We start from the raw sequence: 18,942 nt of genomic DNA on the forward strand, positions 1-18,942 counted from the left end.
CTGTGGCGGAGTGGTCACACGACAATAACATCCCTGTAATGGACTGGCCTGCATAGAGTCCTATAGCACACCTTTGAGATGTTTTGGAACGCCGACCTTGTGCCAGGCCTCACCGACCGACATCGATGCCGCTCCTCAGTGCAGCACTCTGTGAAGAATGGGCTGCCATCCGCCAAGAAACCGTCCAGCAACTGATTGTATGTATGCCTGCGAGAGTGGAAGCTGTCATCAAGGCTAAGGGTGGGCCAACACCATATTGAATTTCAGCATTACCGATAGAGGACGCAACGAACTTGTAAGTCATTTTCAGCCACGTGTCCGGATACTTTTGATCACGTAGTGTATTTAAGCAGAGCCACGCGGAAGAATGGGGCAGTTTCCATTTGAATAGCGATTGATAAGACGAGTCTTTCGAAACGTAATACAATCAACGACAGCAAGTTGGTAATGTTTGAAGTGTTTACTGCGGATATACACGGCATGAAGTGTACAGCGACGTGCACTTCGATGACTAAACGTGTTAGCCGGCCAGGGTGGCCGAGCGGTTCTAGGCGCTACAGTCTGGAACCGCGCGACCGCTACGGTCGCAGGTTCGAATCCTGCCTCGGGCATGGATGTGTGTGATGTCATTAGGTTAGTTACGTTTAAGTAGTTCTTAGTTCTAGGGACTGATGACCTCAGAAGTTAAGTCCCACAGTGCTCAGAGCCATTATTGACTAAACGTGTTATTGTCGACTGTTTACCCTCTAATAAACTTATATTATCATAGTTTACGAAAATGCCTTAGGATGGAAAGAGAAAATGCCAACTTCCGGAAGGCTGCACAAAAGAGTGGTCTTCTGTCAAGAAAGGACGTACGGATCAAGAAGCATTGTGTAAGATTTGTAGCTGTTTCGTCTCAGTAACTCACGGAGGTAAGGCAGATGTGAGGCATCACATCTCTACGAAGAATCATACAAACAGATTAGAGATAGCATCGACACCAAGAACTATTTCTACATTCATGATTACCAAAGCTACAGAGATTGTTAAAAATATTTTAGCACTACACTCCGTTTCATTTTACGGCATAGGCACCGATGCATCGAACTACAAAGCTGAAAATGTGTTTCCTTTAGTTGTTCAGTACTTCACTGAAACGGTCGGAACGCAACAGAAGCTGTTGAATTTTGATTCGTTGAATAAGGAAACATCGGAGACAATTGCAAAGTTTTGTCTAGACACTTTAAGACTACTCCATTAGATAAATTAATTGCTTTTTGTGGAGACAATACCAACTTCGGAGGTCTTCACCGTTGCGGCCAGCGGAACATATTTCACCAAATTAAGGAACTAGGAAAAAATGCAGAATGAATTGATGTCCTGCCCATATTCTCCACATTACTGTATCAAGCGCTGATGGAGTTTTAACTGTCGACATTGAAATGATCGTCATAAAATATTTAATTATTCTTCAACATATACGAAAGGGCAGAGATGCTGAAAAAGTTCTACTTATACGTTGATGTCAGTCATCAGATTCTTCGGCCTCACTTAAAAAAAAATAAAAATAAAAAAAAAATAAAAAAAAATTGCTGTCGTTAATGTCTGCAGTTGAGAAAATTCTTAAGCTTTGGATTCCACTGAAACGATTTTTTGACGTCGAAGAAAGCCCACCTAAAATAATTTCGGGTTTTTTTCAGTAGTCCGATCAGCGAAATTTACATCATGTTTCTGCAGTCAAACTTGGCTCTGTTTCAAAAACAAAAATATGAAAAGCGTGGAGAAGAATAAAAACTCGATAACTGAAATAAGAAATATATTAATCGACATGAATGAAAGGAAGACTTGACAATTTTATTAGCATGCAAATCATGGTGAATCTGAACAAATTTAAGAACGAGAACCCTAACCAAGAAATAATTAATTTGATTTCGAAATTTGAGGGACGGACAATGGCTTTCTATACCACAGCATTTGATTACTTAGAGAAATGGGCTACTTCTTGTAAAAAATATCAAATATTTGATAGGATTATGCTATCTAAAACACCAGATTGGGTGATGATTGAAAACACTATTAAATACCTGACTAAAAATAGTGTGAAGATTTCAGGCGACAATTGTTTCCATGTATCTGACGAGCTTTTTAGAAAGTATGCGTGAGTCGGAAGAATGGAAGTCTAAACACTCCGTGGGAGGAGGGTGGATTTACTTACTTAACCCTTAACTACTATGGTCATTCACAGGAACACAATTACTGTAGAGGGGTCTCACAGACCACATTTTTCTATTTTATGTATCAAACCAAAATTTTGCTGAATTATATAGTTTCTTGACTTCCAGTCATTCTTTACACTTCTTAGAGGTGGCTTTTGTAGAAATTTGATTTTTTTAAACACTGCGGTATTTTAAACACTTCGACAATTAAAACAAAGCGAAATCTGGAGTATATTTTTATTTTATGGGTTACGAAAATTACAGCAAATAGTTAGCTCTCTACTCACAGACGGATTTTCATCAGAGAGATTATATTATAAACTGGCAATATAACTAGGTGGAAAAATCCGACATGACTTACGATAAATTGTGTGCGAAGTCAGCTTTCAGTTTACGACTCACTTTGCAATGTTGAGCGAATATTTCAGTCCATAAGTCTATGAATGGAGAAGCTTTGCCACCATTTTACTTCTAAAATTACAAGTAAAAACTAAATACTTGTTCTCATGTGCCACTGAATCACACTTTAATCAATTTCCACCTGCAAACACTACACTCAGACCTTCCTGGAACACTCCAAACAAATCGGAACACCACGCTGTTGACATGGATACCTTGGTTTCCTCTTCAGATGAGGAGGGCAAAAGGTGCACGTTTTTCGATTTTCGAATTCTTCTTTCGGTGTCTGAGGCTCATCTTGCAAGTGAAGACATCTGTCTCACATAACACACGTTGCACTTAAGACCCAGCTTTCCACGCCATGGAGAAACAGTAGCATGCAATAAAAACGCGGCACGCAAAACACTATGGTACGTCTGTGAGACCTCTCAAGGCTAATAATTACCAAAAATTTCATAGAGTGGCTGAGATACTAGTTACAGCGCTCCTAGCGGCAACCAACGCTAACTCGGCCGCCATGTTCTCCTTAGTCAAAACATTAGGAAAGCGTTACTGTTGCCTGTGTTGGAAGTGTGTCAGCTGTTGTGATATTACAGCAATATTTAACTTTTCTAGTTGACTTTTTTGTTACAAAATATAAAGTCAACATGCCTGCAGTGTGTTCAGCGTTCAACAGCACAAATCGCGGCGATAAAACAACAAATATTTCATATTATAAGTAAGTATATTAGTACCGAAATACGACACACATTTTTTAATGTTTATTAAAGAGTCATTTGCATTGGAACTGTAATTATGCTTAAGACAAATGCAGGAAGTAATTTATTTATCGTTGATTACAGATTTCCTTTAAAAGATAAGGAAATTACAAAAAGATGGGTTATAAATATGAAGCGAGAAAACTGGTTTCCTACTACAGCCAGTTACCTCTGTTCAGCTCATTTTGAAGAGAAATATATGTACCACACAAATGTCCAGAGACGCCTTTTGTCAAAACCAGTACCTACTATCTTTAACTTTCCACCACATTTACAAAAGCAAGATAAAGTATTACGACCACAACCCAGAAAGCGATCTTTCGACAATTTGCAAGATAGTGCTATTACAGTGACATCATCAGCACAAAGTAAGTCAATAATTTAATTTTACTCCGTGTTCTTATTACTTTGAATTACATACTTTCGATTATAATCTTATGGTGTAACTCTGTTATAAACTTATGATGTAACTACATTCTTTCAGTGCCTGTCGGACCCACATCTGTTTCTGCTGACCACAATTACTGTCTACCAAGCCCTAAGAAGTTGAAAACACAATATAACAGAGTACAAGCAGAGAACGTGCGATTAAAGAAGCGGATAAAGCAAATGAAGCAACTTAGTGTACCACACGAAAGAAGAATAGTGCAGTTACAGACTTTAGTTGCTGGTTTGAGAAGAAGGCTATGTAGTTCAGTTTCTGATATGTTAAACAGTGAACATGTAGTTGGTTTGTTGAAGGAGCTATTGGAACTTCAGTGCAGTGCTAAAGTATGCCATTATTCTCAGCAAATAAGGAAATTTGCCCTGACCCTACACTTTTATTCTGCCAAGGCATACAGCTACTTACGAAAATTTGTGAAATTACCCCACCCAAGAACGCTTCGACTTTGTTATTGAATTACTATGCTTGTGTTAACTACTTCACATATTTCAAATAAATTCTCGTTCACAGTGTACTGGTTTTTGAGGCTTTGACTGTTTACTTTGAAATAGCGACAAAAATATCGCATTTCTGCGCCCGTTACTGTTTCTAATAGTTAACCACAGCATGTTTAGAAGTTTCACCGTAATATTCTGGTGGTACCTGCTCTAATTGCATTAATTTATGGGCAACAAGTAACGTTATAGTGGATGGACAGACTTATTTGAGTTGTCTTGTAGTGTTATCTACATCGAAAAGTTTAGCCATATTTCGACAAAAACATCCGTTTTTGCTGTCAGTGTACACTGAAATCACTGCTGTCTATTGCTTGTTTTAGAAAAAATAAAGCTAGTATGGGCTATTTCAAGTAAGTCAAACGCAGTTACAAGGGGGCGGGACACAACAGACGAATGCCTTGACTAAAGAAAACATGGCGGCCAGAACTTCAATTTGCTTCAAACATGGCGGATCTATAGCCACTCTATGAAATTTTAACTCGTTGATAATTACGAAACAAAGAGTAGGCCGGTATTACACTATCAAATTTCTTTGTTAAAGATTTGATCAAGGATGTGATCAAATATTCCGTCAAATATATATGACAAAGATCTTTGACGTAGCGCTAGAAGGGGTATTAGGGCCTGTCCACACGCAACGATCTGTCTGCGCACATCACATCTGCGCAGACAGATCGTTGCGTGTGGACAGAAGATTTGCACCAACCTGAGGTGTGTGCAAACCTGGAAGTTGGAGTTGGAAGTTTGAGCGAAACCTCTCAAATCTGTGGGTTCAAACCACATCTGCGCAGACAAGTTGGAGAGTGTAGACAGGAGATCGCCGCAAATCTGGCGCGAAACAGCTGTTTGCTCAGTCTAGTGTTTGTATTTGTGCGCGCAGGGCATTAAAATTTGTAAGTGAATTCATTGAAATATATAGAAACCACCCACGTTTGTGGAAGATTAAAGTAAAGAATATAGTGACCGAGACAAAAAGAGAGCAGCATACAATGCTCTAATTGAAAAATTGCGGGTATCATTTCACTCAACTCTTGTTTAGATATTGCAGTTGAAAATTCCAAATCCTTGTACCGTAGCTCCTTCCTGTTGCTAGGAATCTTAATGTTACCGCCAGACGTTCATGAGGAGAAATTGCACTTCTCTATACAAGTATTTTTTCTTATAATATGAGGGTTGGTTCAAATGGCTCTGAGCACTATGGGACTCAACTGCTGAGGTCATTAGTCCCCTAGAACTTAGAACTAGTTAAACCTAACTAACCTAAGCACATCACAAACATCCATGCCCGAGGCAGGATTCGAACCTGCGACCGTAGCGGTCTTGCGGTTCCAGACTGCAGCGCCTTTAACCGCACGGCCACTTCGGCCGGCTTATAATATGAGGGGTTACAAGCTTTAAGTATAAGTTTCGACATCCATCCCAAAATAATTTCGCCAGTCGTTAGGTTCGCCCTGCAACTCTCGCGGTAAATTTACGTGAGAAAACTGCTTTCGCTTTAGCAGCCACTGTCTACACCATTTTGACCGCTTTCTCTGTTTCCTGCGGTTGGTCTGAATGTTTTTTTGCAACACTAGTTGTGAACACAGACCACAACAGAACTTCCTCCATTTATATATTTCAAAATAACTGAATTAAATTTTTGACGTTTACGGGGAGTGTAGTCGCTTGCCACTGATATTTCTTTTGTACACCGACAGATGGCGGGCGAGTAATAGATTGGGGTTTGTGTCGTGTGAACACACCACATTTGCAGCGATCTTTTGCATGTGCAGATGTCTGCGCAGACAGATCGTTGCGTGTGGACCGGGCTTTACACTGTCATCAAATTTTTCGTCAAAGTTCAAGATGGCTGACAACAACTTGTTATTAACCGCAGCAGTTGCACGTACCGCAATTGCATCGCGTGCACATGCGGAAAAGAAGTGGGGGAAAAAAAGGAACCATACATACAAGGTTGACAGTCTTAAATTCCTGGGATTACAACTTGATAACAAATTTAGTTGGGAGGAGCACACCACAGAACTGCAGAAACGCCTTAACAAATCTGTATTTGCAATTCGAGTGTTAGCAGACATAGGCAACATAAAAATGAAAAAGCTTACATACTTTCATTCCATAATGTCATACTGTATAATATTTTGGGGTAAATCTTAAAGTGAAACAAAAGTTTTCAGAGTCCAAAAGCGTGTAATACGTATTATTTGTGGAGTAAATTCACGGACGTCCTGCAGAAACCTCTTCAAAGAACTGGATATACTAACTACTGCCTCTCAGTATATTTACTCCTTAATGAAATTTGTCCTAAATAATATATCTCTTTTTCCAACAAACAACTCAGTTCATACTTACAATACCAGGAACAAAAATGATCTGCACAAGGACTTCAAAGCACTTACTTTAGTTCAAAAAAGGGTCCACTACTCAGGAACACTCATCTTAAATAATTTGCCAGCAAACATAAAAAATTTAGTTACAAATAAAGATCAGTTTAAAAGAAACCTGAAAGACTTACTACTGGCCAACTCCTTCTACTACATTGACGAAATTTTTAATAGAAACAAATGATGTATTTATTCATACTATAAGTATTGTTATTTCAGCTTAAAAAAATTGACATGTTCCACATCCACGAGGATCTCCTCAGCACGGATCTATGGAACGAAAAACTAATCTAATCTGTGTGAAGCCGTGGGTTTTTACGACGACACGATAAAAGCATTCAACAAAACTTGTTAGGTGGACTTACAGTGGAAGACGTCAAGTTGTACATCAATTACTTAAGAATGGATGAGCATACACTTCTGTATGTGCTCTGTGAGGTGTATCCTCATATCACAAAGCACAATATTCACTTAAGAACTGCTACATCTTCAGAAGACAGGCTCACTGTAACACTCCGATTCCTTGCTACAGAAGTGGGTATGTTAGGTTAGGTCAGGTCAGGTCTCCAATCTTCTTAATCTATTTTTGTATTCAGGGTGCCTCACGTTGTAAAGTGCCTCATCAGCTTCATACATCTCTATTAATTTTGTAGTTGTCGGCACACACCAATTGTATTTACCAGCAGTGTTTATAAAAATACTACAGACGACAGAATGCAGCGATGCTAGCGTTCCATGTGGTAACATGTCACATTGCAGTGAACAGAAGACAGGCGATTTCTTTGATCAAATCTACAGCGAGGTCCTAGATTTGATCAAATATTGGACGACATTTGACAAAGTCCCTATTACATCATCAAATATCTTTGACAAAGATATTGGACAAAGAAATTTCATAGTGTAATACCGGCCGTAGCAACAATGCAAGAATGCTGGCACGTGTAGCTTGACAGCCAATAGGAAGGTACATGGAAGAGTCCATTTGGCTTTGCAGGGTTGTGAGAAATATCTCGACAGAAAAATTAGTAGCGGTCTGAGAGACGGTCGATAGTAGTTAAGGGTTAAGGAAACCGAAAATCCTCAACGCAAATGCAAACTGCTAAAATGATGCGAGTATTTGGGGAAAGAGTATTTTTACTGATATCGGCCCAGCGGACTAATGAAAGAAATAGACTCCTAGCAAGCATTGTGGAGTCAATCTTGCAGTGCATTTAACTACAAGTTGACTTGTACGGAGTTTTACGAATACGTAAAAGGGAAAAAAGACGTGAAAAAGGTGGTGCACCAACTATTTCTTCTGCAACAAGTTCAATGTAACTGCATTATAAACGACGTAGTAAACTCTGACAAATTGTTTGATAGTTTACGGGAGAGTTTAGGTTACACTTTTTCTTTAAACCACAGAACCCAACAATTACGAAAAGTTCAACAAATATGTATAGTACGTTTCCCAGTTTCTGAATCTTCCTCACTGGTAGCAAAACATGAGACACAGAATGCACATTTACGTGGATTAATGCCATATTCACTAACATGCCTTCCAACACTCTGTATAATTCTACAAAATTATTGGTCACTTGAACTAATGATTCAGTACAACTTGCAGTGTTGGACACTATATTGTTACAACTGCTTTCTGTATCCAAGCGTTTCAAATATTCCAAAATAACTGCCATCGCTAGTACCATCTAGCTGACAAATCTTGAACTACTGCAGAAAAAAAACAGTAACGTTTATATGAGAAGTAGAAGAAAATTAATTATTAACATATCGCATTCACTGAGATTCCAGTCTAGAAATATGTACATATAAACGGCATCGTCTTGGTGACATGGCTATCATGTTCTGCTGACAATCACTAACGCACCTAGCTAGTCTAAATCTCTTTGTGCCTAGTGCCTACGTACCTGTACATGAGGCCACCTGTGCAGGATTCGACTAGAGCGCCGCCAAACACGCAGACGTAGTACTGCGTGCAGTCGGTAGGGTGGGGGTAATAACCAAACTCCTCCGGGCAGTCGAAGTCGGCGGCCGCGTTCGACGCAGAAGACGATGGCGCCCCGCTGGCCAGCCGGCTGCCGCGCCGCTGCGCCGACACCTCGCCTGCAACGCACGTCACGCCCTGTTCGGTAACGATTCTGGCACATTTTTGGTAGAAACAGGCTAATAACCTAAAAAAGTAGCAGCCTCCTTCAGGAACAGAACTATACAAGAAAGTGTTCAAGTTGATTACAGAAACATCTGAAACAGAACATTTCATTTATTAGCCTCAAAGTTGCACATACTGCGCGGTATTACTCAACAGCTAGGAGAGGTCGCTAGAGCTTGTGGGGATACCTTTTGGCGCAGACCACATTAACCGTCCAACACACGCCCACTTTCCACGCTGACAATAACACTGCTGACGTTTTGTCGTTACGACTCCGTTAATCGTGTTGCGCATGCGCACGGAACACTTTCCACTTACCATTGTCCCTCGCCATACTTTGACTGTATCTCAAGGCGAGAACGTAGTAAATGACTGTAATCTTAATGATGAATTTCGTTCTTCACAAATTAAAATTCCTTTTGGGTTACCTTGAGACCACGAGAAGTAACTTAGCGATAGGACTTTCCCTGCCGTCATTATGGGTGTGTTCGTTGTTTGCAACCTTCTCTCCGTTATTATGGTAAGTTACTCTCACTACTTTCTGGAAGACTTGCATCTCGATTATTTAGTTCGTTATTCGCATGTTCCATGGAACACACTCGCGACCTTTCGCTATGATAGAGAGGAAAAAGTTAGCTTAAGACAAATAAAATACCGTTTTGCCATTGGTCAACATTTTACGTTTTACATTTGCAAATTTTATGCGAATCACCGAAATCTGCCGATAGTGTGAAAATAAATGACTGTGACAATAATGCAGCCAAGGTGGAAAATTGAATTGTCTTTCAGTATTATTTAGGTTCAGCAAATAATCGTTGAAATCCTTCAACGGAATGAGAGTTCAGCAATTGCAAACAAATGAAGACCACAACGCTATGTCATCTGAGAGAGAAGAGACGCGACGACCCGAAAACAACGTTTTTATTAGCTACTAGATTTAAAGATTTCTGCGTTATAAAACAAGCCTCCCACGGCAAAGTTTTCGTAGCAACAATTATTGAGGAACAGTGTTAATCGTAAAATGGCAGCAGTCCCCTATAAAACGCACGAATTTAGTCTCTCACAGCTAAGATTCTAACTGAGGGACGATGGCTTCCCTTATTTTCTGCATATTACCATCCCCGAACTTCCATCTGACAGGACTAGGGCACACTTATACAGAATATAATGTGCAGAGGCTTCAATGTAAAAAAAAAATATAGATTTGTGTAAGATCTTATGGGACCAAACTGCTTAGGTCATCGGTCCCTAAGCTTACACACTACTTAAACTAAATTATGCTATGGACAACAAACACACCCATGCCTGAGGGAGGACTCGAACCTCCGACGGGGGGGAGCCGCGCGGAGCGTGACATGGCGCCTAGACCGCGCGGCAGGCTTCAATGTTCACACCGCATGCTGAGGTGATAATAGTCACGGGATAGCGATATGCACATATACATTGATATATTATCACGTACACACCGCATACTGAGGAAATAATAGTCACGGTATAGCGATATGCACATATACATTGATATATTATCGCGTACACAAGGTGTAAAATGGCACTATACTGAAGGAGCTGTCTTTTGCACTCAGATGATTCGTGTGAAAAAGTTTCCGACGTCATTATGGCCGCACGACGGGAATCAACCGAATTTGAACGCGGGATAGTAGTTGGAGCTAAACGCCTAGCGCATTTCATTTAAGATATCGTTAGGGAATTCACCATCCCATGATCCACAGTGTCAAGAGCGTGCCAAGAATATCAAGTGTCGGGCATTACCTCCTACCACGGCCTTCACCTAACGACCGAGAACAGCGGCGTTTACGTTGAATTGTCAGTGCTAACAGGCAAGCAACACTGCCTGCAATAGTCGCAGAAATCAAGGTGGGACGTGTGCGTTACGACAGTGCAGTGAGATTGGCGTTAATGGGCTACACAGTACACGACCGATGCGAGTGCCTACAGCGTCTGCAGCGCCTCTCCTGTGCTCGTGACCGTATCGGTTAAATCCTCGACGACTGGAAAATCCTGGCCTTGACAGATGAGTCTCGGTCTCAGCTGGAACGAGCTGATGGCAGGGTTCGAGTGTGGCGCAGATCCCACGAAGCAGTGGAAGACAAACTGAGACACCATTGGAAGAATATAATCATTTTTACCGAACACCGGAAAATCGACATTAATGACAAATCTGTTCCTCCAGTCTGCGGCTGTAGATGTTAGGGGGGTATTGTATAGTATTGGTATGTTAACCGGTGACCTAGAAACGACGGAGAGGCTCCGTCCCCGCCGCAGCCGCAGTGGTCCACAACCCCATGACGACTACCGCAGTCCTCCTCAGCCCTACATCTACATCTACATTTCTACTCCGCAAGCCACCCAACGGTGTGCGGCGGAGGGCACTTTACCTGCCATTGTCATTACCTCTCTTTCCTGTTCCAGTCGCGTATGGTTCGAGGGAAGAACGACTGCCAGAAAGCCTCCGTGCGCGCTCGAATCTCTCTAATTTTACATTCGTGATCTCCTCGGGAGGTATAAGTAGGGGGAAGCAATATATTCGATACCTCATCCAGAAACGCACCCTCTCGAAACCTGGACAACAAGCTACACCGCGATGCAGAGCGCCTCTCTTGCAGAGTCTGCCACTTGAGTTTGCTAAACATCTCCGTAACGCTATCACGCTTACCAAATAACCCTGTGACGAAACGCGCCGCTCTTCTTTGGATCTTCTCTATCTCCTCTGCCAACCCGACCTGGTACGGATTCCTCACTGATGAGCAATACTCAAGTGTAGGTCAAAAGAGTGTTTTGTAAGCCACCTCCTTTGTTGATGGACTATATTTTCTAAGTACTCTCCCAATGGATCTCAACCTGGCACCCGCCTTACCAACAATTAATTTTATATGATCATTCCACTTCAAATCGTTCCGTACGCATACTCTCAGATATTTTACAGAAGTAACTGCTACCAGTGTTTGTTCCGCTATCATATAATAATACAATAAACTATCCTTCTTTCTATGTATTCGCAATACATTACATTTGTCTATGTTAAGGGTCAGTTATCACTCCCTGCGCCAAGTGCCTATCCGCTGCAGATCTTCCTGCATTTCGCTGCAATTTTCTAATGCTGCAACTTCTCTGTATACTACAGCATCATCCGTGAAAAGCAACATGGAACTTCCGACACTATCTGTCTCCTCCGTCGCCCCACCCACATTCGCGGAGGCAGGTGGAAAGCCACCTGAAAACCATCCACAGACTGGCCGACTCACCGGACCTCGACACAAGTCCGCCGGGCGGATTCGTGCCGGGGACTAGACGCTCTTTCCCAATCCAGAAAGCCGTGCGTCAGACCGCACAGCTAACCGAGCGGGTGTGTTAGGGGGGTAGTCTGGAAGAATTAACTATTACCTCGAAACACAGGCAGCACATTAGGAAAAAAAGCCGCCAATGGGTTTGCTTCAAGTCGTGAAGCACGGAAAAAAAAGGAAGGGTTGCTTATTGGAGGAAGTAGTGGGTCTCTAGTCTCGTATCGGGAAAGTGAAGTCTCGGAAGTTGGTGTGGGTATCTCCGCGACGCGCGATAGCTTTCTTGCAGCATCTCTCACTGAGATACTGGCTGAGCCAGCCAATGACGTCCTTAACTAGAATGAATAAACTCGTCGCGAATGGCGCAGTTGTTTTCTGTATCGCCTAAATTTAGCTTGGAAAGTGCTCCACATCGAAGAACTGGTCGAAATTTGTAAATGACTTTTTCTCAAGATTCTTTCCGATAAATCTTGTCGGCTACCTGCGTTCCGCACAGAGATGTTAGTGGGGGCATTCCATCTTAAATCTTTACATGTACCTTGAGATTCTAACCAATCGTCAAAATCGAGAGTTTTCGTCTATTCATGCGTAGATAAAAGCTGTGGAAAAAGGGAGTAAGTTATATTCAGAAACGACGTACACATCGACGTCAAAAGAAATGTTCCATCTGACAACCGCGAGAGCTGAGTCTGATATCTCGCTTTTGAAGACATCTCTCCGTTCCGCCAGCCGACAGGACGATGGCCTGTCCAGTGATTCCCGTCCTGGGTCGGGGTAAACGGCCTGGCCGTGTTAATGAACTTGCGCGGGGCAGTGCGCCGCGGTACGCAAATGCGTCCCGCGCCTTACAAGGAGCTGGCCCCAGTCTGATCGGAGGCCGCGTCTTCTGCGGTATCCGGACGCAGCCGTCCCCACACTGGTGAAGGTGATTGACTTATAGTCTCCATATGTTTCCGCTAACTACACATGTTGGTAACTGATACCTCATTCAAACAAGAAACAGTAACAGTCTACACTGCTGGATATTAAAACTACAGCTCTAAAAAGAATAGCATGTAACTAAATTTGTGCGTATACAATAAAGTACAAAGAACACACGATTAAGTTTGTAAAAGATTTGGAGATCTGCAGGACGTGAAATTTAGTGCACGGAACTGTCGCCTCTGGCAGCAATAATGGTTCTGGAGCCCAGACTTTCTTGTCTCAACTTATTACTCGAGACAAATGAGTCTACTGCGGAACCCCTGACATTTTGTTCCTTTGCTGAGCGTCGTCTGTCTCGAATGGTCATTTTCGTTCGCAGGTCAGCGCCAAAGTTGCTTGTGTTGTGAGAGCTATCTGCTGTGCAATTTGGCACCTGAACTGTGAAAGATTATGAGGGACTATCCTTATTACGAAAAAATCGGAATATGGTAACAAAAAATGTAGGAACAAGCAATGATAATAGAGGTTATTCATGAACAACGCAAAATTCCTAGTGGATGTTCTTGTCACAGATCGTTCGATAAAATCTCCACGTTCCTGAGAACTGAAACAATAGAAAAAATGTCGTCTAAACATTTCAAAACCTATACATTTATTTCCACGAGAAAATATATACTTTCAAACACATCACACAATGTCTAGAACGCAGTGAATAGCGCCTTTTGCTTAATCATTCGTATCTCTTCGCTAACGAGGAGAACACGAAGTGCCACAATCCGATTTCCCAGAACTTCGCTCAATGGAAGAGGGGTAAAAATAAGAGAAATGTGTCTCTGCTTAGCCGTAGATATTCGTCCGTTTCTGAGAAAACGAGGGTCAAAGTCTTGGAGGTGCTTTATATCCCTCTTGAGCGAGTTATTAGTTTAACAGAAGTGGTGGCTCAGTGGCTAGCGTCGCGGATTCACACTTCCGCGCCCCGTAGTCAAAATTCAATTATTATTTATATTTATCATTTACCTATTGATGTCCGTAGAAGATAACTACACGAATATTTTCCAATGTGAATTGAACTAACGTTGTCCTTATTCGTCTATTAATTGTATGTGCGGTGAATGAATTTAAAAAGAAAATGAATGGAAAAAATATTTGAAATTGTTTTTGGTGAAATTCCTGTAATGTATCTTGATTCATATTCAACTGCAAGCTCCAGTTTTCGGAAAATTGATCTCTTTTTCTTGGTCTGTCGCGAAATTATTTCCAATGCGTGAACTCTTCAGCAGTGTTAACGACGTTTCTTTCCCGAGCGAGATTCATACGAAGAAACTTCGCTGTGGCAAACCTGACTTCGCGCAATGGTTGTGGTGTTGGGAATTTCTATGTTTCGAATGTTTCTACGAACAGTAAAATCCAAGGGAATGCACCAAATTTGCATGAAGAACAAACATAAGAATAAAATATAAGGATTAAGAATTGATATAAGCATGAGATAAGAGAATATGAGAATTTAAGAAGATTGTAAACCTGAAAATACCATACACACATATAGTACAGTAAATGAAGGGCACTTACTGTGAAACCCAGTTGTAATTTTGCAATTAATATAACGTCCTTGTATCCCCTGACTTAATAAGAAACATTCGTTTAGTAACTTTCTATGGTTACGAGTAGTTGAAAGAAGAAAAGAAGAAAAAAAACAACAACCAGGTTTCTAACACAGGACGCTAAACTGAATAGCCGCTACAATAGCGGGCTACCAAGTTCCGAAAAAATAAACCGTAGTCACAACAGATCACCGTCGACGTCGGATTCCGACAGGTACTGGTAGTATTGCCTTCTTCTTACTTGAGACATAACACAGCCTTCTAGCAAACAGTCAACGTTAAAATGAGATTTCTGAATGAGAAACGAGCTGGGTAATCTTTTATTATATGCAGGATGTAGGTGACGTTACTCTTACCTACTTCGCGTGATCTCTCCAATCATTTACACATCCAAGCACTTGACAAACTGACAGTTGTTGCGTACCATGATTTTGCTGTTGTAGTGGCCAGCAGCGTACGTTTAACCCGGCATTTGTTTAAGGTTCGATATCAGCGAAGACACTAGAAATGAAACGTCGCGTAACGTGGGCGTGAGAACGTAAAGGATCGATACGTGACATATCTGAACGGAACATCCTGACGTGTCCGGAATTATTGTGGAAAATTTAAATCAGGATGGTAACACAGATGTTAAAACTGGCCTCAAGGCCACAGTCTACATCTATACACCGCAAACCACCGTATCGTGTCTGACAGAGGCTACGCCTGGTACAATCTCTTTTTACTGTTACATTCGCGAGCGACGCTCGAGAAAAGGACAGCCGATGAGTCTTCCAAGGAGTTATACTTGATCTAATTTCCTAGCCTTGGTATTTTGCGAGACGTATGTGGGAAAGATCTTTGCCTAACTCTTTTTGGAACGTGTGTTGTCGAGATGTCAACAGCGAACCTCTTCATAATGTCTCTCTTGTGGTATCTGCCACTGGAGTTTGTTGAGTACCGGTATCTCCGTAATGCTGCACTTACTAATCAGTCCTACGACGAGAGGCGCTGTTCTTCGTTGGATCTTCCTTATCTCTTCTATTATTCCTAGCTGCTAAAGATCCCAGAGAGATGAGAAATACTCAAGAATCGAACAAGTTAATTTGCAAGCCACTTTAATAAGATCTCTGTTTGTAGAATCCTTGGTTTGAGTTTAAAACGACATTGTAACTTGCAAATATTTAAAAATGTTTCATAACATTTTCTTCAGGGTGGTCGCTTGGAACGGCCCTGTTCCGCGGAAAAGGATTTATACACCGGACCACAAACACCAAAATGGGATCGACGACGCAGAGCTTAATCCACAAAAGAGCTATCGTCCAAGGAAGCTAATTTATATTTCCCATAATAATTTATTTCAGATGAATGCTGTAATCTATTTACTTATTGGGATCATTATTTTCTCGGACTTGTCCAGCTGGCTTCATTAGACTTCAGCAGGGTACTGAACCCCAAAAGATAAGCAAGAGAAGTAAACCGAGCCGAACAGCGATAGATGGATACTATGAACTCCTACTATACTCTCGAAAATGGCGCTGTCCTTGTGGATATGCGGTAGCTTCGATAGATGATTCCTAACTGGGAATTGTTGAATCCTGGAGGGGCTGTTTAACAAACCAGTGAAATAGCCACACTAGGATGCAGAGTAAGGTATGGGGAGCCTCTAGAACTCACTTCGTGCTTTGCGAGTTCTGCTTCACAGTACTTGTTCTCACGCTCTGGAGAACGTAACGCGATAGTGTCCTTGTCAGGCTGGGTCTCATTACCAAGCACCGGAGGTGGTGGGAATGGGCCGCATCTGACCTCTGACCTCGTGGCGGCCTTCGCCGACCGACTAGCGGGAACCGCTAACGGCAAATGTTCTCTTCTGAGCTTCAGACGTCAATGCCACGTCGTTAAAGCCGTGAACGCCTCACCACTTGTTCTCTGTTCTAGAGACACGTTTAGCTTAACCACAGGATGTTTCTAACAACCATTACATTCACGTACATCAGTCGCACAATCATTCAAAGACAGCATGAATTCGATAATACGATAGTAGTAGGGAGTGAGTAATTTGTCCAATATCAACTAGGAAAATTACTTTTCCGTTACAAGCTACTGTTTACTAGAGTAAACCGTTTTGCAAAATAATACTGAACCTATTATCAGACAACTGCCTCGACTAATTAGTCAGACAGACCAAACTACTGGGAAATGTTGTAGACCTCCTCGTTACAGACCCTAATTTTTTGAGTGTCACGGAAGAACCAAGGATTGGCGGTCATGGTGTATCACAGCGATGATGCTCACCAAAGCCAAAAAGTTCATGTGTTTGTTTCATAGAACTGAAATACAACTTCTAATATCCGACTTGAAAGACAAAGCGAGAACATTCCAGTTTTATCCGAGAATGAGAAACTGAAAGCACTAATAAAACGATAAATGGATCTTCAGACAATATGGAAGAATACACTGCTTTAAAGTAGAGTTATTAAATTTTTCAGTCTGAAGACGACGGAGGGATCATAGCGATGCTGACTTACCGATGTATTACCTTTGTGCAGTGGTACTGAAGATGCATATCGTTATCACTAGGTTCACTGACTTGCTAATGCCGACTTTCGAAACCAAAGGTGTTGACTCTTTATCCGTTAGGCCTTTGTTGCTTGGGTGACACCGAGTGAACTTTGCTGGAAAAACCCTTGGCCATAATGGCATCCAGACATACTAATCATTCAGAAGCAGATCAAATAAAGGTATCTTTTGTATGATTCTACTAGATGGTGACATGTTTAAACAGTTAAGACTGTACAGCATCAGTCGATACTTATCTTTCTCTGTCTGGTTTTCATACGTAATTTTGAGTAGAAAGGTGGGCTTGGAAATCTACGCTGACGGGAAAAAAATCGCAGCGTCGAGAAGGAGTTGTGCGACATAAACGAAAGTTGATAGGCGTGTTTCTACATCTGAAAGATGAATGCTATTCAGATTTCGCGCCAGTCGCATAACAGTGGCGCTAGTAGCCACGAGGAGAAAAAAAAATCAGGTTTGCCTTAAATAGACGCTGTACGGGCGTGAGCGTTAGTTACCTTTGACAATGGACATGGTGAGCTGATGTTAGTTAAGAAAGCCTGTAAGGCTACAAAGACGCCCTTATCAATACTCACTGAATTTGAACGACGTCATGTAATAGGGCTGCGAAAGCCGGATGTTTTGCGATATTACACAAAGACTTAGCAGGAGCGTAGCCACTGCACGTGATTGCTGGCAGCGGTAGTCACGAGAATACACAGTCGAAGAAGACTGGACTCGTGCCACTACCGAGAGGGCAGACGGCCTATGGTTCTGCCGCATCGTGTTACATCTGCTGCAACAATCTGAACAGCAGTTGGCACCACAGTGACACAATGGTTCAGACGCCCAATAGCGCGCATTCCACTGACCCGAACCTCTGCTATTTGCGATTTCAGTGGTGTGAGTTGAGAGGTCGTTGGATGGCAGAGTGGAGGTCTGTTGTGTTTTCTGATGAAAGCTGGTCCTACCTCGGTGCCAGTGGTGGCCGTGTGTTGGTTAGAAGGAGGCAGCCGGGGGCCTGCAATCAACATGTCTCCGTGCTAGACACGCTGGAGTTATGGTCTGCGATACGATTTCGTATGACAGCAGGAGCACTCTCGTGGTTATGCCACGCACATTGACTGCAAATTTGTACTTCAGTGTGGTGATTCGACCTGTTGTGTTGCCATTCATGAACAGCATTCCACGGAGTGTTGTCTAACAAGGGATACAAACTTTAAGGTAACACATGCTGTTCCATAATATCTTTTCAAAAAAATGGTTCAAATGGCTCAAATGGGACTTTACATCTGAGGTCGTCAGTTCCCTAGACTTAGACCTACTTAAACCTAACTAACCTAAGGACATCACACTCATCCATGCCCGAGGCAGGATTCGAACCTGCGACCGTAGCAGCAGCGCGGTTCCGGACGGAAGCGGCTAGAACTGCTCGGCTACAGCGGCCGGCTAATATCTTTTCTGCTGCAATAGTAATTCTAGGTGCCATATTAACGCTGCAAGAATTTCGTTTCTGAAACGAAAATTCGATGGCAACACCGTCTTTTCACTTACAGCTTTCATTGTCTACCAGGACGTTGCTGCTAACCAGATCTTTTTACTTGTGGCCGCTTTTAAAGTCCATCGTTCAGCCTCTCTCCTCAGGTCCGTGTGAAGGGACGTTGTTCCCAAGGTATATGAAAGGTTGTTGCTACGTCTCGTTGCAAGTGCCTGATGCTGTATCGTCGCGGAGGAATTGACTAAGACGTGTGGACGG

General features: G+C 42.1%; 1 protein-coding gene across 11 annotated transcripts in view; it reads right to left on the minus strand.

The window, feature by feature from the left end:
• LOC124717168 overlaps positions 1 to 18,942 on the minus strand; it is a 344,543-nt gene that overhangs the window by 127,169 nt on the left and 198,432 nt on the right. For all 11 annotated transcript variants that reach the window (XM_047244021.1, XM_047244012.1, XM_047244004.1 and 8 more), the window contains exon 2: positions 8,586 to 8,781. In XM_047244021.1, coding sequence (XP_047099977.1) covers positions 8,586 to 8,781 — 196 coding nt within the window. The remainder of the gene's footprint in view (positions 1 to 8,585; positions 8,782 to 18,942) is intronic.

This window comes from Schistocerca piceifrons, chromosome 1 (genome assembly GCF_021461385.2).
Source record: "Schistocerca piceifrons isolate TAMUIC-IGC-003096 chromosome 1, iqSchPice1.1, whole genome shotgun sequence".
Lineage (NCBI taxonomy): Eukaryota > Metazoa > Arthropoda > Insecta > Orthoptera > Acrididae > Schistocerca > Schistocerca piceifrons.